The sequence below is a fragment of the Zootoca vivipara genome, chromosome 5 (assembly GCF_963506605.1).
Source record: "Zootoca vivipara chromosome 5, rZooViv1.1, whole genome shotgun sequence".
Classification (NCBI taxonomy): domain Eukaryota; kingdom Metazoa; phylum Chordata; class Lepidosauria; order Squamata; family Lacertidae; genus Zootoca; species Zootoca vivipara.
In genome coordinates this window covers 40603580-40626666 of record NC_083280.1, presented here as the reverse complement: position 1 = coordinate 40626666, position 23087 = coordinate 40603580, and the positions used below count along the sequence as shown (strand labels likewise).

The 23087-nt window shown below is 42.2% G+C and overlaps 1 protein-coding gene across 2 annotated transcripts; it reads left to right on the top strand.

Moving 5' to 3' along the window:
• Positions 1-55: 55 nt before the first annotated feature.
• Positions 56-20271, top strand: AMMECR1L (AMMECR1 like). Of its 2 annotated transcripts, XM_035132717.2 has the most exons (8): positions 56-671; positions 2554-2664; positions 4776-5220; positions 15384-15494; positions 16440-16554; positions 17273-17363; positions 18198-18294; positions 19092-20271. In XM_035132717.2, the coding sequence occupies exons 3-8, from the start codon at positions 4814-4816 to the stop codon at positions 19201-19203; spliced, it is 933 nt and encodes a 310-aa protein (XP_034988608.1). In that variant the 5' UTR covers positions 56-671; positions 2554-2664; positions 4776-4813; the 3' UTR covers positions 19204-20271. The 2 variants fall into 2 exon arrangements, with proteins under 2 accessions (XP_034988608.1, XP_034988609.1); XM_035132718.2 differs by having other exon boundaries at positions 17721-20271.
• The last annotated feature ends 2816 nt before the right edge of the window (positions 20272-23087 follow it).

Below are 23087 nucleotides of genomic sequence, written 5' to 3'. Positions count from 1 at the left end.
TGGCACGTAAAGTCACGTGACCTACTCAGACCCCCCCCCCTGGCCCTCGCTCCGAAGACGGGGCAGGGAGGAAGGAGAGGCGGCTTCTATTTCCATTGGTCTCTTTCGCGCCTTCACGGTCTCACATGACCTCCCCCCTTCCAACGGATCAGGCGTCAGCGGGCGGAAGTCCCTCTGCTCCCTAGGCTCTATGGTTTCTTTGTAGGAGGCGCTCCCCGCTGCGTCTATGGTCCTCGCGGGGCCGGACGGGAGGCTGGCGGATCGGCGTGCACATTCCTCCCCCATTACCTCACACTCGGCGAAGGGGCCGCCGGGATAGTGGAGGACCTGCTCTCTGTGCCGCCTTGCTTCAGCTCCCTGTGTAGCCGGCGGCGAGCCCGGGATTCCTCTTCCGATTTCGCTGTGCGGTTTCCCCCTTCCCCTCCCCCCGCCCCCGGGCCGCCTTGTCCTCCCCTGCCCCGCTGGGTCCACTTCTCCGGCTCTCGCCCGCCTCGGCCCATGGCTCCATGAAGCGCGGGGCAGTCGAGGTGGTGGCGGCGGCGGCGGCGCTGGTGGCGGCGGCGGGGAGGCAAGAGCAGGAGCGGCGGCGGCAGCGCTGGTGGCGACGGCGTTGGTTGGGCTGAAACGGCGAACTGGGGAAGGGAGCCGTCTCCGCTCCGGGGAGAGAGAAGGTGGGGGCTCTCACGTCCTCTGTGCGAAGGAGCCTCGGAGCGGGGGGGGGGCTGCTCAGATACCCCCCCCTTGCGGGCTCACCTCATATTCCCCTCAACCCCCCCCCGGGCTTCATTCTCCTTTGCGCCGCTCTCGTTCCTTGTCTCTTCAGGTCTGGACTCTGGGGCGTCCCTCTTATCTCTCCCCCTCCCGCATCTTCCTCGCGTCCTGCTCGGCAGCCCCCCCCCCCCCCCATTTCCAGGACCCGCTTTGTTGCTTTCCCCCTACTTATTTGCCCACTCCCGGCGTGGTGCAGCGGCTACAGTCCGGGGCTTGGACCCGGTTCAAATTCTCGGTTCACCCGCCTGAGTGGCCTTGGGCAAGCCTGACTATCCTTGTACATCTGTTTTGAGGATAAATGAGACATAATACCTTGTTACGGCGGCGGAAATGCTATGGAACAGGGCTAGTCACGTCCTCCTCTTGCATTCAGTACAGTCACGTAGGTCGTCTCTTCGCTCATAAACAGGTTTACCCAGCTATAAGCCCCGTTTCAGTTCAGTGGAACTTGGTTCCTAGCGTCTTTTTTTCCCGATTGCAGGTTGTAGTCTTTTATATTCCTTTGCTATAAGGTCCTGTGTATTTGTACCATCCTGCTGTGGCCAGTTGGGTTTTTGCTTCCAGATAAGGGTGCATAGGACTGTGGTCTTAATTAGGAAGTAAAGTTCATTGGAAATTTTGGAATATATATGCTTGCTCTGATGGTTTTCTGAAACTATTTCTATAAGACATTCGACTGCTGGTATTGCCCCCATCGACTACTCCAATAAGTGTGTCTACCCTTTGCTGTGTCTTTCTGTTGCTAATCATTTTATCTATATAATCTGCCTTCTAACGCTATCAGTGCCATCAGCTTTGTATATGTCTGAGTTAAAATAGTGAAATAGTTGGATCTCATACTTGGAGATGGCTTCAACATTTTATTCAGCTTCACCAGAGCAGAGTACCCTTGTTTTATCTTCTCTGCAAATGTGGCTGATGTGCTAGAGGAGATAATTTGCCATGCTGGTGTATTCTATCTCAGTGTCAGTGTGGTCTTAAAACTAAGTGAGCTAAGATGACAGTACATGTCTGGTCATGATGATCATCTGTAGAGGTGCTCCTGGTTATGCCAACATGCATCCATTTGTTATCAAAGAGGAAGTGTATGTTTTCTATAGTGCCACACTATGAAATGGTCTCTCCCCATCCCCCACCCTGAAATAAGGCACATGCCAACAGTAAAGCAGTTCTGGCACATGCTGAAAACTTTGCTTACCATGGCATTTGCTGGCTACTGATGCCAGCCATTATAAGATTCTATAATGATGTTCTTATATATGATTTTGATTGTATTTGTATAATATTTTATATTGTTGTACATATCATTGAGATGCCTCTGCCAAAGGCAGTATATAAATATTTTAATAAATAAGGCCCAAGCACCCTGCACCTAATAGTTCTAGGATATTCCTAATACCTCCTACTTAGTACACCATTTCTTTCTGTATTAGCTCTTTCATTTTGCTTCTTTCACTATCTTTTGTACACTATCTGTACAAAAGTTCCCCCACTCCATAAGGAAATACAGTAACATTGTTTTTCAATGGTTTCATAGCAATAATTTCTCTGAGTGCATCTCATAGTAGGAGTAAGATGGACTTTGGGGTCAAGAACAGAAGATAGAAAAGCCCACATTTACTTTGTGTCTCATAGACTGTGTTAACCTAGTATGCCTCTTTCCATCTATTTCACTAGCAATGAGGTAGTGCATTTATAAGCCTAGTAGCTGAGCTCTTAGTTCAGTGTTTAACCTTGCCTAGATATGATTTTATAGCCCTTTTTCCTGAATGTTTTTTCCAGATTTGGGGAACAGGAATGGGCCGTGAGAAAAGAAAATTCATTCCAGATATAAAATAGCTTCCCTTTCCACCTGTTCATCTACCCCTTGGCAATACAAGGTTTCTGCTTTCAGTAAGTATTATCTCAAGCATAATATGTTGAAACTTATGGCACAATGATGCTGTGAATACTGGTGACTGGTATTACCAAAAAGCATGGTGAAAGGGGAGATCTTTACCCACCTTACAACCTCCAATGTTACTGTATTCTTTCTGCACCCCCTCCCCAACCCCTAAGCTTGTTTTTTTTAAAAAAAAACAATTGCCACCCAGATCCAAAGTGATGCTCATAGTTAGATAATACCCTATATATTTTGCAGCCCTCTTTCAATAACAGAGCTCAAACGGAGATGAAATAGGGTGTTCAACCCAATAATTAGCAAAGCAATAAAATTATTTGATGTAATGTTACAAGCAATTGCTGCCTATTAAACCCTTTTTCCATATGCTGAGGTGGCTGCAGTCAGGTGGGGATAGGATGGTGAGTTAATTGTTGGATTAAAAAAAGAACTGAATAGGTGGTTCATTGTTAAATTGTTTCTTTCTCTTTGCTGGTATTTAAAAAATGTTAGCATCTGAAATACACCAGCCAGTTTCATTTACATTTGCTTTCTGACCATTTGCACATAGGGAATAATAATTTTCCCTTGCAAACATCATACATTCTGTGCATGCTTTGGATTGACTTCGGGGTAAATGCGCCTAGGTTTGTGTTGCATACAAAAGGCAGTTCTGGTCAGCATGCTAACTAGGCCATTGACACAGGCGCAGCCACAATTTTAGAATTCTCCCTCCTTTTTCATAGCTGTTGTATAACCTTCCATTTATAACTAACACTTTTCAGCCCCAAACCAATGCAAGGGCATTGGTTTCAACATTCTCTATATGTAAAGAAGACTGAGGCCTACACCCAACAGAGAAAATTGTTCTGCTCAGTTTTTAATTTGAATTTAAGATAGTGACATGCAAGAAAGTTCAAAATTTAAGGCTGAAGGTCTCATTTCTATCTGTAATCTGTGTTTTCTCAGAGGAATCCTTGATCAATCTCCTTGGTGGTTATTTGTATTTCAGTGATAATGGGCAAATTGCACTAATTCCTAAGAAAGGCTGGCAGCAGTAGACCTGCATATGGGAATGTCCAAGAAAGGAAGAGTCACCCTCTTGACCAGGCATCCCCAAACTGCGGCCCTCCAGATGTTTTGGCCTACAACTCCCATGATTCCTAGCTAGCAGGACCAGTGGCCAGGGAAGATGGGAATTGTAGTCCAAAACATCTGGAGGGCCGAAGTTTGGGGATGCCTGGTCTAGACTCTACCAGGTTAATAACTAGCATAGGAGAGGTGACTAGCATACTGTCTTCTTCCTCCAAAGTATTTATGACAGTGGGAGCTTTCTCCTACTCTTTTTGCCCCAGTATATACCTGTCTCCTGCTGGTGGGTATAGGGGCTAGCTTGTACTATCACTGCTGATCAGACTTTCCCGAGAGAGGTGTGATCAAGGGATGGATAGCAAGAACAACCTCTAAGTTATAAGAGTGCACATCAAGAAGATAGTGAAATGGCTGCAGCCTTTGTTCTAGCAAAAAGCCAGGTCTGTTAAACTGAATATTTTCAATATCTGGAAGACTTCACAGTTCCCTGTGCCTTAGGTCTTCTTGGACATAGTGTTTTGCAAGTGAACTGAAACCCTAGGTTGAAAGCAAACTAAAATTCAAGCATACACTGAGCACTTTGTAGCACTGTAGCATTATATGTGTGATGATGTCACTGAGCACATCTGGAATGTTTTTCTTGGGTTTATCTAGCAGCATTCTGCCTTATTCCAAAGATAGTACAGGTTGAGGACTCTCCATTCCTACTGCTGTATGAGGTACTAAAACACGCAAATGGTCTGCAGTTACATTTAACTATTGGATCACATGTTGCGCATGCAAACTTCATAGTAGTATTCCTTTTCATAAATAAAGTCTACATGACCTTTGTAAAAAAATGTCTTCATAACTGTGCACATCGGTCTGCTTTCTATTTAGTTTTCCAGTCTTGTGCAATCATATGTGAGCTTTTTTATGGAACTCGGGTTTTTAATGTGAAAGGTGTAGTTTTCTTACTGTGGAAAAATGCATCCTTATAATTTGCTTTTCTTTTAGTATAATGCTATGTGTTGCATATTGTGTGTTTTGCCAGGGTTCTACAGTACTCCAGACAGCAAGTGGTGAATCAGGATGGGAAAAAGACGCTGTGTTCCTCCACTTGAGCCCAAGTTGGCAGCAGGCTGTTGTGGGGTAAAGAAACCCAAATTGTCTGGAAGTGGAACACACAGCCACGGGAATCAAGCCACAACCGTGCCAGTCTCTAGTTCAGGTCCTCTTCAGAACCACCAGCATGCAGATGGGGGCAATGGAAGGGAGAACGTATCAGATTTGACTTTATGCCCTGGAAACTCTCCAATTACGCGAATGAATCCCACTTCAGGAGCATTGAGCCCACTCGCCCGGCCTAATGGAACTGCCAACAGCACCAAAAACCTAGTGGTGACAGCGGAGATGTGCTGCTACTGCTTTGATGTACTCTACTGTCATCTTTATGGTTTCCCTCAGCCAAGACTTCCTCGATTTACCAATGACCCCTAGTGAGTAAATCCATGGGCATGGGAGGGAAACTGAAAATTCATCATCCAAAGTTCTTATGTTGTAGGGCTATTTGGAACACAGGTAAACTGTTAAGAAGGAATCTGCAGTGCTGTTTTGATGCTTGTAGGATGACATAAAATTTGAAATGAAACTTTTAAATGGTGGAAGCATAGGTAGACTGATCTATATTAGGCAAACATTTAAAATGGGCATGCGCATATTCAAGCACTGGATTTTATAGAGCCTTTGACATTGTAGCACTCTCAGTAACTAAAGAAGGTTAAGGGATTGGGAGCAGGCCAAAGGATATACAGTAATGCTCCTTCGCCTCTCCAATGCAAATTCTCCAGCCAAAGCAAGCCTTATGGTAAAGGTTTATCATGACACCCATCTTATCCATAGTTAATGCTACTCCACAGTCGGTATTAACCAGACTTGAGATCAGAGGGGTCTGTTTTCCACCCTTAAAAGAACTGAGAAGGGTAGTGTTTTATACTGAAGTCTGATACTTTGTAGCTGTGTTATATACACTTTACAATATCAATATCAAATTCAATATCTTCCTTTGTTGCAATTAGAATCTTCACGTTTGCAGAGCATAATTTGTATGCTCCATTATAACACGGCATATTCTTTATTGTTGAGAAAAGTTGCATTTGGTTTAAAGGTTATAATTGGGGAACCAGGAAGCAGGAAAACAGCTTTTAGAAGAGGTTTGAAGTGAAATGAGGAGGTAGCCTTGCTTAGTTTGGCGTAGGTTATGCAGTGTATGCAGTGCATTATATACCTGATACTTATTAAATGGCAGCTCTTTAAGAATATTATGAAGAAGATTGGCATTTGCTCCCCTAGAACTCCATTCTGATTTTTGCTCTAACTTGTTGTATGAGTGATATGAGTATTGTGCGTCTCCAACAGAAAAAATATGTGGCTGCCTGCTAAAGCCAAGGGTGAAGCAGATATTTCAAAAGAAGCATAGCTGTGGTTGCATTTGCATCCCGTCCTTGAAAAGATAACTAGTGTCTCCTTAGTACTTCTTAGCTTAGATTGTGTTTTTCAAATATTTAGCTCATTTGCCTATAATGCAGATTTCACTGGAATTTTGTTGAACCATGACATTATTATTTTCGTAAAGAGTATTTGCCCGACATAGCTGTCTTTTAAAAGAAAAACAAAATCGTGCTTCCCAGCCATAGGCCAGCCACCACTGGCTCTGCATGATCAGGGTTGGTCTTGACTCGTGGTCCTAAATCTTCTATTTTCTTGGAAAATGTGCTGAGAGATAAATGATTTTAAGGGATCCAAAATCCCCCCCCCAAAAAAACAGAAGCTTGGTAACTTGAGATCTAAGCCAATATATTTGCTGGGGAAATGGTGATTGATCATTTTTCCTGCATTATATTCTCTATAGACAGATTGGTCCAGTCTGGACAATTATATATTGGGTTAATAAGCCAAGATATGCCCAACATTTTTACCCACGCATGCAACTTGCCCTTTATGGTGTACCTGAACAGAAAGTGGTTATCTTCAGTTAACCATTGTTTCTCATTTTGTCTGAACTGTAAAACTATGATTACCAGGGCAGGAACAAGTCAGAAAATCAAACTCTTGTTGGCAGTTGGTTTAAGATCTTGGGTTGTTCTGAACCTGGTTGTGGGAGTTTCCATTTGCAAGAGATGGACACTGTTGCTAATTGAAGACTTGTACCTTGCATTCAGAAACACCAAGGAAGGAAGTAGCTGTTTGCATTGGTACCAGCTTTATTCATAGTTTGGTTTATTAAGCCAAGATATGATCATCTGAATGCAGCTAGAAAGAAAAAAATATATTTCTGAAGGTGATCATTGAAACCTAGCATTATCACAGTAGCATCACATGTGAAAAATCACATTACCTTAGGGTCCTATAATCTGGAAGCTAGTGTTGAAAAATGCTCATTTCTTACATCTTCCCCATTCAGGAGCAGTATCCAAAGTTTGCTGCACATTCATAGGAATTTGAGTTTAATTTTTATAGCCATATTGTAGTAGTATGTTGAAATTAAGGGGGGTGGGGGAGAGAGAGAAAGTCAGCGAGTAAAAGTCCAGAGTTTTTGATTAGACTATACAAGCATTTTTCAGCCCTAGAATTTGGAGTTTTTCTTGAGAGTGAGAAATCTGTGTTGTTTGAGCCATCCCTTCATCTTGGCTCCCCTGATTTGCCCTCGCTTCTCTTCCAGAGATTTGTGCCTGTAGAATTAGCACAGGAACAGAAAGTGGATGTGGTCATTCTATCTTTAGTATTCACTTTTTTGTTTGTGCAGCCTAGCTGTACATACTCAGACCCCTGTTGAGAGGGAAACAAAACTTTGGAATAGTTTATCAAATAGCAACACAAGACCACAAAGGGGCATCGTGAGGAAGTGGCATCTTAAAGATCAGAAGTTACCACCAGGTGGGTAACAATGCTTCTTACCATCTGTCAAAGTTTGGAGCAGTTAACTCAAGATCAATCAAAAGGATTACAGTGGTACCTCTGGTTAAGAACTTAATTCGTTCCGGAGGTCCATTCTTAACCTGAAACTGTTCTTAACCTGAGACACCACTTTAGCTAATGGGGGCTCCTGCTGCCACCACGCCGCCGGAGCACGATTTCTGTTCTCCTCCTGAAGCAAAGTTCTTAACCCGAGGTAACAACATGCTTGGAGCAAAGTGATCATCCATCCATTACCCTTATGGTGCTTTTAGAGCCTCTTTGAAGTGGATTAGTCACTTCTAGACTGCTGATCAATGGAACCTGATCTGATCCAGGATCTATCCAGAAATTAGTATGCACCAGCTGTGCACTCTGTCACTTCTTTTGTTTTTCCTGTAGTTTTGATGTGTGTAATCTATCAAGAAGGCTGACTGAATGCTGGGCTAATCACCTCCCCGGTAGTGGGAATCTGAATACAGCAGCCAAGTTAAACAGACTGCCCAAGGACAAGCCAGCAGAGAGTAATATGCTTCTGCTGTGTCAGACTGTGTGTGTGTTGTTTTCTGTTTTAAAGGCCAAAGACTCTTAACACATAATGCCTTCCCCAACCTAGTGACCTCCAGATGTTTTGAGCTACAACTCCCATCATCCCTTACCATTGACCATGCGGGCTGGGGCTGATAGAAATCCTGGAAGGCACCAGGTTGGTGAAGGCTAGCTGATAAACTCATGTGCAGCGTGATACTGAACTGGCAACCCTGATTGCCTCTCTTATTTGTGTGCACAGTTGGTCTCTTAAACATAAGGCTGTACAGAGTCAACTACATAGAGTTCGACTTCTCCCTCTAAGTTGAAAAAGCGTGCATCACATGGAGAGAGATAGCATTACATATTTCAGCTTTCTTCAGTGTGGTGTCCTCTAGATATGTTGGATTAAAACACCCATTATTCTTACAATCGGCATGCTACCTGTGACTGATGGGAAATATACCCCAGCAACATCAGAAGGTCACTAGGTTTGGGAAGGCATGGTTTATTGCTCAGGTGCTCTCCTGGGGAACATTGCTGGTTGCAAGAGGTGGTTTCTTTTTAGTCACAAATATTTAGAACTTGAAATAACCTTCTGAATATTTGTGACTTAAGAGAAGCTTGTCTTTTCAGCACTTGATAAAGCTGTACTGTGCTGGACATTGCATTCCTTTAATACATCTCTCTATTCTTCCAACCTAAAAAACCAGACGATGCCTCCTAGATCGTAGTACCTGTGATGATTTACTAGTACTTGGGTCCAGGAGAATCCTACACATTTAAATAAAACATTTTACCAATTGTGTTATCATTTTAATACTTGACCTCAAAAGTCAAACCTGTTCCCTGTGTGGCTTTGTTTTTTTGCATTAAAAACAAGTGTTGATTCAATTTGTTTGATGAAGGGTCATGGCTCCAGTTTCAAATTTCTAAGTATAGGCTTGGCAGATTTGTTTGAATGAAGTTTTATGTTCCAGGGTAATACCTGAACTTACAGTAGTATAATTTATTAGGCCAGCCGAAATATCCCAAAGGTAGTGTTCAAGCTTTCAGGTTCACCAGATCTCTTTTTCAGGCTGGATATTAAGTCAAAAGGGAGGGAGGAAGATGTTGGTGATTATGATGAGAGAGCTCATGTCTGCAACTGAACATTTAAGATGGAATAGAGAAGATCCTAAATACACTTACCGAGGAGTAAATTCCATTGAACTTATTATTACATTTTCCGCAGTGCTTTTATCGTTGCAAGTGCATCTCTGTCACTGGAGGAGCCAAAACTGAATGGTGGTATGGGAGGATAGGAGTGGTGTCAAATTCTAAACACCCCCTGTACTTACTACAGGTACATCAGCGTGACATCCTGCATTTCAGGGGCTTGGCTTAGATGACCCTTGAGATGCCTTCCAACTCTGCAATTCCATGATTACACCAACAAAGAAGTGCCAGTCATAACTCAATTAACCCATTAAGCTCAATGGAGACCAAGAAACTACCCTACTCTGCCCTGGCATAGTATAGGATTCAGACTAAGTTTGCATTTAGTCACAGCACACCCCTACCAGCATCTAACACCCAAACATAACTCAGATGATAGCATTTGCTGCATGGAGTTGGACGGCTCTGGTTCCCGCATTGAGGGGGAACTTTGGTTATGGGAACTATGTAGGAAGAGCACCTGACATAAAAGAAAGGGAGCACATTTCACGAACATCTTGGTCTCAGAACACATTGCCGATACTTGTTGTCTTAGAATCCATACAGGTATATCGCCTCAGGACACAAGCAGCCAACAACACCTCTCATCTGTAGCCAAGGATGCAAGAACAAAGCACCTTGAAGAGGTAAGCAAGGGGAAAGGGGAATCTTTTCAAAGTGTAACTAGTGCAACTTGGCTAAACTATATCGGTGGAAGGATCCTTTTTCTCGTCATATCTAGAAACACCTTTACAAAGAAGCACAAGGCTAAGCATGCAGAAAGGGGTGCCCTGGTGGCCATGAAACCCCCATATGCAAGAAAGCTCTATTAATGAAAGACAGACCCTAACCATTAACACATGCTCATGATTCTTTTTGTCATACAGGATCATGACAGCCTGGACACATGGAAGAGGACAAATGCAGTGCCCAGTTCTGTTGTAACTCCCTAAAAGAGAGGTAGGTATTGTCTCAGTTTCTACACTTTCTCACCCAACAGAGGGAGGTTTATGGCTAAGGGTATTGATAGCACTCACTCAAATCACCTCCTCACAAACACCTATTACACATTGTCTCCAGAGACAATGCTGACCAATTCTTTAGTGCTCTCCTTTTGTCTCTTCGATTTTCCAGGTGCAGAGAACAGGACATATTCCACTCCCAGTGCCATGCAGATCTCAAGTGAAGCCTAAAGCAAGACCAGCAGCTGTGACTATTGTGATTCAAGCCATATGTATTTTCTTTCAAAAGTCACTTCTGTAAATTGAAATATTTGATACCGTGCAATAAAGGTTTTCATTTGCAGCAACAGATGTTTTTGTTTTTTGTCAGTGTGGATGGCAGTAATCCCATCTGCCAGTTCTCACTGGCCTCAAGATGGGAACTCTGACCTGCAAAGGGTTGGCTTATTATTAGGGCTCAGGGTCTGTAATGGCTCCATGCTCTGGTAATTTGAGCTCAAAGATAGTGAAGATAGTGGGTAAGCTCCTCAGAGTTTGCAAATGCCCTGATTACTACAGTAAGTGAAGCAGTCAGTTGGCATTGAGGGCAAAATGCATGATGAGCTCTGGTACAATAAACAGTAACTAGCTAATTATGCCAATCAATTCAGGATTTTCCCTGATTGGATGACACAGCACTTACTCAGGTGTGCCAGTCTGAACGTCTCCGAATAGTGACTCTTGGGAGGCTATATCAGCGGCTTGAATCTGGAACTCCTTGCATACCTGAGTAGTAGAGCATTGGAGTTGCATGCAGAAGGTTCTTGGGATCTCCAGGTAGAGCTGGGGAAGACTCCCTGCCTGAAATCCTAAAGAGCTGCTGCCAGTCATTATAGACCAGGGGTAGGCAACCTAAGGCCTGTGGGCCGGATGCGGCCCAATTGCCTTCTCAGTCTGGCCCACGGAAGGTTCGGGAATCAGCATCTTTTTACATGAGTAGAATGTGTGCTTTTATTTAAAATGCGTCTCTGGGTTGTTTCTGGGGCATAGGAATTTGTCCCCCCCCCCCAATATAGTCCTGCCCACCACATGGTCTGAGAGATGGTGGACCCCTGTTATAGACAGTAATGAACTTGGCAGATCAATGGTTTGACATGTTATAAGATAGCTTCCTATGTTCCTTCAGCTGTTCCACAGGGTATGGGTTCCTTATGTAGCCCATATGCTCCTGATAAATGGATTCTAATTCTGTCTATTCCTTGCTCTTGCATCTGACATGACTGAGAAAGGCCAGGCATATTGACTATCCCAGTACGAACACTTCCATTTCATCTTAAATCTGTTTAAACTAGACAAGCTTTTTTCATCTTTCTTTTTTTTCTTGCACACACTCTTTGGTTGTTATTTGCTTAATATCCATCCTGGAGAAAACATCTGGTAAACTCAAAAACTGGCTTGGTACTTTGTTGTCTCTCAGTTGTTCCTCACAAATATATTACAATGTTGTTGAATTTGGTTCTTTCAACACAAACATGTTTTTTGTCTGCATTATACACTTTGTTGTTGTTGTTTAGTCGTTTAGTCGTGTCCGACTCTTCGTGACCCCATGGACCATAGCATGCCAGGCACTCCTGTCTTGCACTGCCTCCCGCAGTTTGGTCAAACTCATGTTCGTAGCTTCGAGAACACTGTCCAACCATCTCGTCCTCTGTCGTCCCCTTCTCCTAGTGCCCTCAATCTTTCCCAACATCAGGGTCTTTTCCAAGGATTCTTCTCTTCTCATGAGGTGGCCAAAGTATTGGAGCCTCAGCTTCACGATCTGTCCTTCCAGGGAGCACTCAGGGGTGATTTCCTTCAGAATGGATAGGTTTGATCTTCTTGCAGTCCATGGGACTCTCAAGAGTCTCCTCCAGCACCATAATTCAAAAGCATCAATTCTTTGGCGATCAGCCTTCTTTATGCTCCAGCTCTCACTTCCATACATCACTACTGGGAAAACCATAGCTTTAACTATACGGACCTTTGTCGGCAAGGTGATGTCTCTGCTTTTTAAGATGCTGTCTAGGTTTGTCATTGCTTTTCTCCCAAGAAGCAGGCATCTTTTAATTTCGTGACTGCTGTCACCATCTGCAGTGATCAAGGAGCCCAAGAAAGTAAAATCTCTCACTGCCTCCATTTCTTCCCCTCCTATTTGCCAGGAGGTGATGGGACCAGTGGCTGTGATCTTGGTTTTTTTGATGTTGAGCTTCAGACCATATTTTGCGCTCTCCTCTTTCACCCTCATTAAAAGGTTCTTTAATTCTTCCTCACTTTCTGCCATCAAGGTTGTGTCATCTGCATATCTGAGGTTGTTGATATTTCTTCCGGCAAACTTAATTCCGGCTTGGGATTCATCTAGTCCAGCCTTTTGCATGATGAATTCTGCATATAAGTTAAATAAGCAGGGAGACAATATACAACCTTGTCGTACTCCTTTCCCAATTTTAAACCAATCAGTTGTTCCATATCCAGTTCTAACTGTAGCTTGTCCCACATAGAGATTTCTCAGGAGACAGATGAGGTGATCAGGCACTCCCATTTCTTTAAGAACTTGCCATAGTTTGCTGTGGTCGACACAGTCAAAGGCTTTTGCATTGTCAATGAAGCAGAAGTAGATGTTTTTCTGGAACTCTCTAGCTTTCTCCATAATCCAGCGCATGTTTGCTATTTGGTCTCTGGTTCCTCTGCCCCTTCGAAATCCAGCTTGCACTTCTTGGAGTTCTCGGTCCACATACTTATACACTAGGCTATTTTTAAAAAAGGAACACTATAATTGAAATGTATTTTTAAAGATAAAATTATTTTGATTACATTTCTGTACACACTGAGTGGGATTATGTTACTTTAAATTGTTAGTGGGATGTAACATCTGAACAGCCATGCATAGGGTTTCCCTGCTAATTTTTTAATTTTAGAAATATCCAGAGTTTTATCCATTCTGCACCTTATTAATTTTTTTGGCATATCACAATTCTTGCAACTTGTTCAGATTCAACTACAAAGCTGAATCTGCTCAAGAGCTTTGCAAGTTCATTTGGAAAACCAGGTCTGATTTTTTGATCCATTGCTCTTATTTGGTGCATACATAACACTCAGGTATAGTTTGTTTAATGAACCACAAGTCCCGTAGGTCAAACAAATCATGGATAGTTTCTCCAAAGTTTGGATCCCCCCCCCAGCTGCTCTTTATGTCATGCCTTTGTAGCCTGGTGAGGATTTGTGGTGCAGTGGTTTAGGAGGGGTGCTGGGTTCACACCAGGCTTCCTCAACCTTGGCCCGCCAGATGTTTTTGGCCTACAACTCCCATGATCCCTAGCTAGCAGGACCAGTAGTCAGGGATGATGGGAATTGTAGTCTCAAAACATCTGGAGGGCCGAGGTTGAGGAAGCCTGGTTCACACATATCACCAAGCCATAGTTAGTACAAATCAAGGTTTAGAAGCCAATAAAAAAAATACAGCTTTAAATCATTGTTGGCAGTAAGCAAACCATAGTTAAGCTGCTAGCCAGGGTTCACACATAATGCTAGGTTATGGTTTAATAAACCATAGTTTAGCATTACGTGCAAACCAGGCTACTGAAAATATCTCAAATGCCTCAGTAGCCCAAAGCCAAAAAAATCCTTTCCCCAAGTCACAGTCCCAATCCTGATATGCCAATCACAGTTCTCATCCGGGGCAAATAACAACTGTGGGGAGGTGTGATTGGATTGGAACCACAGCAGGGGGAAAAATGGATGTAATTTTAGAAGTTTTATTCTGAGTTGTTCTTTCATTGTGGCCCATCATATATTCTTTTAGCCTCCATATGAGATGCCACTTGAAACCCCGCTCATACTGCTTTATAAGTTCTACTCAGTGGTTTGTGGCTGGAGCAGTAACTGAGTTAGGCATTCTCAGTACTAACGTTACGATTTGCGCTCTAATGTCATCCTGCACACTGCCTGCATGTGACTTAAGTACTTCAGGTTTGAGGCAGGGGACACTGTGGTCTTTTAGTATAAGCTTTATATGCAAAATAGGGAAAGTTACTGGTACTGTGGTTAGCACTTGAGGTTAGAGAAAGTTACCTCCAATTTTGTATGCATTGGGGAAAGAGAGATGTGAAAATGCTAGAAGAGATTTGAAAGTGTACCTATCTACCTACCTGCAATCCAGGATAACACTTCATGTATCTGATAGTGGACTGTAGTCTGTGAAAGTTTATGCCATAATATATCTGTTAGATTTTAAAGTGCCGCAAGATTATTTCTTGAATTATCCTCGTTGAGATAATGTGGGGGCTACGTCCCAATACTTGAGACTTTATTATTTACTGTATTTTTACTGGTGGGATCTGTATCTATTCAGAGCAACCTTTATTAAGCTAAAGTACAAAATACTCAAATAAAACAGCAGAGGGCATAGCTCTCAAAAAGTACTGCCTTTGGAAAGAAGACAAAGATAAGAAAACTGAACAGTTCAGAGTTCAAGGATGACTTACAGTAAAGGCCTTGTCCTAAAAGCAGATTTGTCCCAAGACTGTACCGTACTAGAAACCAGATCAAAATGAATCCAGATAATCAGCTTCATCCAGGAGTCACTAGAATTATCTGTCCCCTACCCAACCATGTTCCCCCAAAAGACAAATTTGAGACATATGCTAGTTGTGTGAGAATAAAAAAAATTGTATATTATGGAGAGGCCTCACAGCCACCTTCAGTGTAGCTAGGAAGGTCTTCCACATTTGTGGACAAAGATTAATTTGTAATAAAATTAAGTGTGAAGGGATTGGGTGTGTTTAACCTGGAGAAGATATTATTAAGAGGTAATATTAAAAGATTTGAAAGGTTATCACATAGAAGGTGCAGCAATTTTTTTCTTTTGCCACTTCAGAGTGTAGGACCTGAACAAATAACTTCCTATCAATATGAGCTGTTTTCTCAGAGGCTGGATGGCCACCTATCAGGAATGCTGTAGTAGTGAATTATTTTGAAGATGGAGTTTTTGTGTTGTGCATTTTCAGTCCACTCTTTGTGACATGGAAGACAGGGCGAGACAAGCGACTTCGGGGCTGCATCGGAACTTTCTCTGCCATGAATCTTCACTCAGGACTCAGGGAATACACATTAACCAGGTAAAGACATCATCCATACTGCCTCAAGTCTGATGGGAAACCAGGCACAGTGGGGCCTCCATGTTGTGATTTCCTATGTCTTGTATGAAGCGTCATGTATATCCTGCTGCTCGGGCAAATGTTCTCCACCAGAATATTCTGCTACCCAAAATTAGAATTGAGGAGTCACTGTTGTAGCTGACTGTGTATTGTACTATGGCTTCCAGTTAAATGGTACACTGCATTCTTTTGTTTGGGGCTGAAAAACCATCTTCAAAGCATGGTTTGTAAAGTAGCAGTTTTGGATGCAAGCATGCTATAGCAGTACTTTGATTAGCAGTGCACTGGATTCCTATAACCTACAGGCACAATGTAAGTTAGTGGTTTATTTATTGTTTGTACCCATGATGGGGGTTTCAAGGGTGCACACCCACTTTGCAAACGCACCCCTCCCCCAAGGGAATATGGTTGGAAGAAGACATAAGGCTGCATAGCAGAACCGAATGGCAGGCAGCAGCCCTGCTGCTGATAGGCAGCTACGTCACTAGGTGGTCAGTTCACTTGAGCCAGAAGGAAGCCTCATTGTGATCAATAGCCTGCATAAGGTTAACGGCATGCTCGTTACTAAGGCAAGGTATTCTCTACTAGCATCGAATCCAGTTTGTCTGGGTTATTGGCAGAAAATGAATGTTTTGGGGAAGCATTTCAATCTCTTTCCATTTCATCATTGTAATCGTCATAGACCGAAATCTTAGTGCATGGCTCTACCTTTGATATATCTGGTGTTCCATTTTATATTTTATTTAATTTTCCATGTAATGTGTTTAAACCTGTTCTGACTTAAAGTGATGTCCCCTGTCCCTTGTCCTGGGATGAAATGAAGCTGCAAATGTAAGAAAATGCTTGATTTAAACCTTATGGTGCTTGTTTTTGGTTGTGTGTGTGTGTGTTCTGTTCCCCTTCTAGTGCACTTAAGGACAGCAGGTTTCCACCCCTGACTCGTGAGGAGCTGCCTAAACTTTTCTGCTCTGTCTCCCTCCTCACTAATTTTGAGGATGCCACTGACTACTTGGACTGGGAGGTGAGAACAGGTGCATTTGGATCTCTGCATCACTGTCTCATACCATTTGGGTTCGGGTTAGTATATGGTAATGTGTCTCTTCTATTATCAGAGAAGATTGTGGTTATATAGCTAGAAAAATGAGATTGGAAAGATGGAAGACTGACAAAGGATGCACAAGTGGAATAATATATCAATATTACTTCAGTGATGGTTGGGAGAGGCTGTAGTTAAGCGTATGAGAAGGGAAGAGAATTATTAGACTAAGGTTGCAATCCTAATTCCACTTAACTGAATTCAATAGAAGTAAGTCCTATCGAAGTTCCTGATATGATTAGGATTGTACTGCTCAGGGTCATCCTATGCACATTTATATGAAAGTAAATCTCATTAAACGCTTTGGTACTTGCTTCTGTGTGACAAGCACAAGGCCATACTGCTATAGTGGCATATGAGGTGAATGGCATATGTTTTACGTCTTGAAATAGTGGGGCTTGCTGAAACTAATTAATTTGGTCTGCCTTGGAGAAATTGCCTCTGGGTCCAAAAGAGATTGCAGTACACAATAGAGTTGTCCCTGGAAATGACTTATGATATTGCAGATGCAAAAAATGGAAGCAAGGTGGAGGCCTTTATCCTGACAAGGTTGGACCGCCGGTAGGATGCATGGCAGCTGGAAAATGTTTTGTGCATTGTTACAGGTACTACGTCTCAGTTGACTTTATGTTTCCATTGCTAGGTGGGAATCCATGGAATCAGAATTGAGTTCATCAATGAGAAAGGTGTCAAACGCACAGCAACATATTTACCCGAGGTTGCTAAGGAACAAGGTGAGTTTTTAACAATCTACACTGAAGGAAAGTGGTCTAAATATAAGGATTTGGATTGTGGATTTTGGCTTATACAGCAGATGTGGAGGTCACCTAAAGCCATTAATTATCTATGGCTGAATTATTTTAAAAATCTGCCCTTTAAAACGCTCAAAATGTAAAGTGCTACTTACTTATTCAATGGCACATGTTTTTTCCCCTAAGACCAACCATGTCTTAAGCAATTTTCTTCATTACTGCTAAGACTTTGGTGTTCTTCCTCCCATCCCCTTGTCATAAAGAATGCCTGTTTACTGTTGAATCAGGTTTTGCCCCTCTGAGGTTTTTTCCAACATTGTATGTGGGTTTCCTCTTCAGCCTCACCTGATCACACAAGCACAACATCAGATGACCCTTCTATCCTCCCTCAGCACTAGGTTTTGTGCTGCAAACATGGACAACAGTTGAAGAATGCAGCAGTTGCCACCACTGTAATTGTTCAAAACATTTCTTCCACCATTCAGAGGATCACATCTCCTCCTGGAATTGAGTCAAAAGACCAAAGTGTAATTCATTAAATCAGGTCTCCACACTGCACCATTATTGGAGAGTAGTGGATTTATACTGTGTTTGATGTGAAGCTGTGTCTTACTTTGAATATGTGACTAACTTGATTGCTATATATGACTAAAATAGGATAATTGGAAATGTCATATGACTTTGTTGACCAAATTGTTGTTTTCAGTTGGAACTTGTCCAGTAATTTGAACTTGCTTATCTCTCTTTTGAAAGCCTATCCCTTTTTCTTGAAATGAGCCTGTATTTAGATCACTGCTGCTTGCTTTTTTTTAACAGATTGGGATCAGATTCAAACAATAGACTCCTTGCTCAGGAAAGGTGGTTTTAAGGCTCCAATTACCAATGATTTTAGGAAAACTATTAAACTCACCAGGTAAATGACATATTTTACTTTTGGTAGTTGTCAGCAACTAAAGTCATTACTACTTTCATTACTGATGGTAAGTTTTAAGATTGCTCTTTGTGCTCCAGATCCTGCAGTTTTCTGAATTTCCTCACTGCCCCCAACAGTGGTGCCTAAACCTTGTTGTTTTGTTCAGTCATTGTTTGCTTTTAATTTTCACAGTAACAAATACTGGCTGCCAGAGCCAACTTTGGTTTTGCCTGGGCAATGTACACACATGCACACCCAGGTTACTGGGCTGACTGGGACACACTCCTCCCCATTGCTGGCAGTGGTGACTGCTCTCTTTTTCTCTGCCATCCGTTACCATTTCCTCCTTTGTATCCTTTCTTTTTGGGCCCACTGGTGTGATGGTTAGGCCGCAAGAGGAGATGCAGCATCCACTTCCAGCTCCTTATGCCTGGAGGGAGAGAGTAAGGGAGCAAATGGAAGCCTCTCCTGCTTCTCACCTCTGCTACCAGCAGATTTAGGCAAATAGGAAGAAGAAGCAAGCACAGAGGGAAGGAGTGAGTGAGGGATCTGGCAGTGAAGAGAAGGACCTGCCACCACTCTGCACCCATTTAGAAGGGCTCCAGTCGGCAATGACTACTGAGCCCCTGTGGATTGTGGGCCTCGTCCGTAATAAGCTGGAATTGAAATAAATAATTTGAAAGGTTAAACAATTTTTGTTGATACAACAGAATTCCAAATATAGCCGTTGGTGATTTGCTGACTTTGTTTCATTGAAAGATGTATTTTTTTAAAGACCCAATGCTTTTTTCTTTCAGATACCGCAGTGAGAAGGTGACAATCAGTTATGCAGAATACATGGCTTCTCGTCAGCATTGTTTTCAGAATGGCACTCTTCATGCCCCGCCCCTCTACAATCATTACTCCTGACACAAGGCTGCATGACCAGTCCCGCCCTCCAGCTACCACTAACGGCTATGACATCATTGGGGCAGATGCCTCCTCTTCCTGGTCCAGTTACTTCTATTACTGCACCATTTTATGATGCTAGCTTCCGTTGCCAAGTCTGCCTTCCAGCTGACTGAGGGATGGGGGATACCAGTGAGTGCAACTGAACTTCAAGGGCCCATGCCTTTCCTCATCCTTCCTTCAGAATGAGGGTTCAGTTGGACTGAGGCTCCAAAACTAACAGTTGCAGTTGGGTAGAGAGAACCTTGAGGAACGGCAGTACTGCTTCAGATTGCTCTGTGTGTTAAATTGCACTGTGTTCATTTGAATTGTTAATTGTGACAGCCCCCTTGATTAAGTAAGAGAGTTCTCCTGGCAGTCTGGGCAACGGAGTACAACAACATACTTTTAGGTTATTTTTAATTTTTTTAACCTCTGATATTTATCTACCATGAGCTGATTAGTCCTTATACACCCCAGGCAAGCAGATGACTTGACGCATTACAAGGATGTATGTCAGCAGAGATTCCTCCCTCCTCCTCTTCGCAGAAGATGGCAATTGAAAGGGGAAACAAAATTTACTGCAGATGAAACTATTGCTTGCACAAATCCAGGAGGGTTCAGTTCTCACATCTAGCTGCTCTTGGTTTTGACAAAGAAGGAAAGTAGCCCACTAGATAGGACAGTAATGCATAAATGAAGGTGAACTGCTCTGGGTTATGTTTGGGAGTAGCTTGAGTTTCCTTGTCTCCTGGAAGTACAATCTCCCTCTCCTTTGGGGCTTTTCCCTGGGTTTCTAACTTGAAATACAAGCAGTGTGGTCTGCTGTTGGATTGGGGCTGATTTTATTCCCCACAAAGCCATCGTTAAAGCAATTCAAAAAGGACGTGAAAATTGTGTATAGGAAACACTCCATGGGACCTGTGTTTAACTGGCAGCAGTTGTATTTAGCATGACCCTGATATCCAGGTAATGAAATACACAGTAAATGTTAGCCTTTAAGTGGTTATCTAATATAGGTGCCATCGCTGCACTGGTGCTTCAATACTAGATACATATAATTGGAAGTCATTCAGATTGATTTAAAAGTATATAGCCTCCAGATAAGTGTACTTAGAACTGGAAACTAAGGAATATTTTCAACCCATACCTCCCCAACCCACCCCCGCAAAGTTAACTCACAACCATGTTTAACTATCCTGTGGATTTTAAAATTGCCCTTCCTATTGTTGCTGAATAGCCGGTACATCAAATCATAACTGGAAAGCTCTTTTTTCCCATTCAACTATCCTAATTCTCCTGTGTGAGTCACTATGTGTTATCATGAATGCAGGCATTCTGAAATGAATCCACAGGGACTATAAAATGGTAGTGCAGGACTTGTGGAAATCTTGGTAATCAGCATTGATAGATTTAAAAAAAAACAGGTGGAGAGCACAGCATTATGAGAATTTGATATCTTATATGCAGTATGTGTAAGGACAGTAGCTTTTATGGAAGGCTTATTGGAAGCCAGGAATTATCTGGGAATTATCTTTTACTGTGGGATGCAAGTTTCCAGATTCTTGGTGAATGAACATTGCCCTGGTGGGGAGGTGAGGGGAGATTAATGCCTTCTATCTTGAAGCAAAGCCTGAAAGGCAGACTGAATAGATGTTGCATTACTGGAGAGGTAGACATGAATAGCCCATATGAACTGGTGAGCAATATTTGCCAGTATCTGGCTTGGTTGCATCAAAGTGAACTGCTGGCTAGAAGAGGGCAATCATATTATCTTCCTGGCAAAAGGACTGTTCAGAGAATCTAGGAAGCCTCCAAATTACATATTTTTCTACCACTATTCCTCCTGTCTCAGAATAAAGCCTAACCTTGAAATTTTGCTTGTCAATGAACACATATCTAGATGGTTATGGGTGGCAATGAGAGAGAGAGGAGCTCATATTCCAGATATCTGCAGTACTGCCCCAGCTTTGGTTTTGTATCAGATCATTTGTATGGATTATCACTTTTTCCCCTTCTAATGATGATGAAATGTGTTTGAATGTGAAGGGACTGTTTCATGATTTCCTGCTACTGAGAATAAATCAGTCTTCTTACAAATTAGAGTGATTTGTAGTTAATGTTCCAGGTGCCCTGGACTGATCGGAGATTGTAGAGGGGAGAGGAGAGTACAGCTGTGGTCATGCCATCCATCTCTGCTCTCAGACAGTATTGAAACATAGGGCTACACTAATTACTATTCAAGTGTTCTACTTTAGAATTTAAAGATTTTTTTAGAAGCAAAAAGGAGAAAAAATGGTGCTAATCTTTCACCCCTGAGCACATTCGGTGAGACTGGTCATGCAGGCATATAGTGCCAGGCTATTAAATATTGCTTTTTTTAAAAAAAATGTTTGCCCTGTTACGTGTCTTCAGCAGTGTATAGTGTTAATTATTTGGTTTAATTTTAATGGGTGTGGGAGTTCAGGAGCCAGGTGGGGACCTTACCGGTAGTTGCCATTTTAAAGAACAGACTTTTAGGAGTGACTTGACCTACTTGGTTTAATTTAACCATTACACTGAAGTAAGCTAAATTGGTTTTGGATTGAGAGGTGGTCTCATTCCCTGCCCTTATTTCCATCCAACCACCTAGTCTGTATAAATGGAAATGCCTCTGTTAAAAGTTGGATTGTGGTGTTTTCTTGTACTAAGTGGAACAGCAAGCAGGCCATGAAGCACGAAATAGTCCTGAGAAATGGGTACATTCAGCATTGGTCTCACAATGGAGTTCAGTTACAGTATCTTTGAACAAGTGTGTTAGTTGTGTCATTCCTGCAAAATGTATGGGGGTACAATAAGGCGTCTGCAGATGACAACACTATATCTGGCTCATACATAGCTGTAATGCGCACCAAGATGAGCCAACACATGTGGGAACCAACAAAATAGCTAAAAGAGAACCGCCTGTTCTGGAGCCGTAACCAGTTGTATTTTTCAGCAGATTAGTGAGTAGTGGGATTGTATAAAGACCTTAGCAATAGTCTTCTGGTCTGATTGGGAACTGGCTCATCCTTAGCTACAAGCAAGTGCCTTTTGGTCTAGATGGGTTTATTTCAAGACAGCTGTAGTTGGGAATCTTCCTTGCTGCAGCCATGTATCTTTAGTGTATGCTTTTTGTTTTTGTTTTTTTCTCCAGCAGATAATGTCTTTGATCACTGGAGTCTCACTGTTCCCCACATCCCTTTTCATAATGACAACGAGCCTATCTTGATAGAGGCATTTTGGTCAGAATGATTTTATGGTCAGAATATCAGATCAGCAGATAACTGCATCTGAAGACTATAAAGGCGAAGTAATCTGTACATTTCAACCAAAATTTTAAGTTCTGCACATAATTGTTTTCCCCGATTCATTGTTAACATTGCAGTCTTCATTGACTGAGTGCTGTTTTGTTTGATTTCTAGCACCAAAATGATTGACATTTTGGGGTTTTTTATTTTTGTTTTGTTTTGTTTTTCCTTTAAAAGCAAGGAATTTCTTTTGACCTTCAATGCAGAGATGTCAGACCAATTCTTTGTTATTACACTTGGTTGCCTCCTAGCTATATAACTTCTGGGTGTAAATCATTGAACTTTACCCTCTAATGAAGTATTGTAGAAAATAAATTGTAATGGATACATTTTTATCTTGTTCCTCTTTTATTGGTGTCTTTGTCGATTTTGACTTTTCACATTACAATCTAATACTAATCATTCATTTTGTGTTGTTTCTTTTTAATCCTACAAGGCAAATTAAAGTTGAAAGGCAAGCAGTGCAGATTCTTTAACAATATTAGGAAATGCTCAGAAGTAATGAGATTGGAACATGCATTTTTTAAAAAAATTAAA

Coding starts and splice junctions, on each gene's coding strand:
- AMMECR1L (XM_035132717.2), top strand. CDS start 4,814: ATGGGAAAAAGACGCTGTGTTCCTCCACTTGAGCCCAAGTTGGCAGCA. Junction 5,221..15,383: donor CGATTTACCAATGACCCCTA/GTGAGTAAATCC, acceptor GTGCATTTTCAG/TCCACTCTTTGTGACATGGA. Junction 17,364..18,197: donor CGAGGTTGCTAAGGAACAAG/GTGAGTTTTTAA, acceptor TTTTTTTAACAG/ATTGGGATCAGATTCAAACA.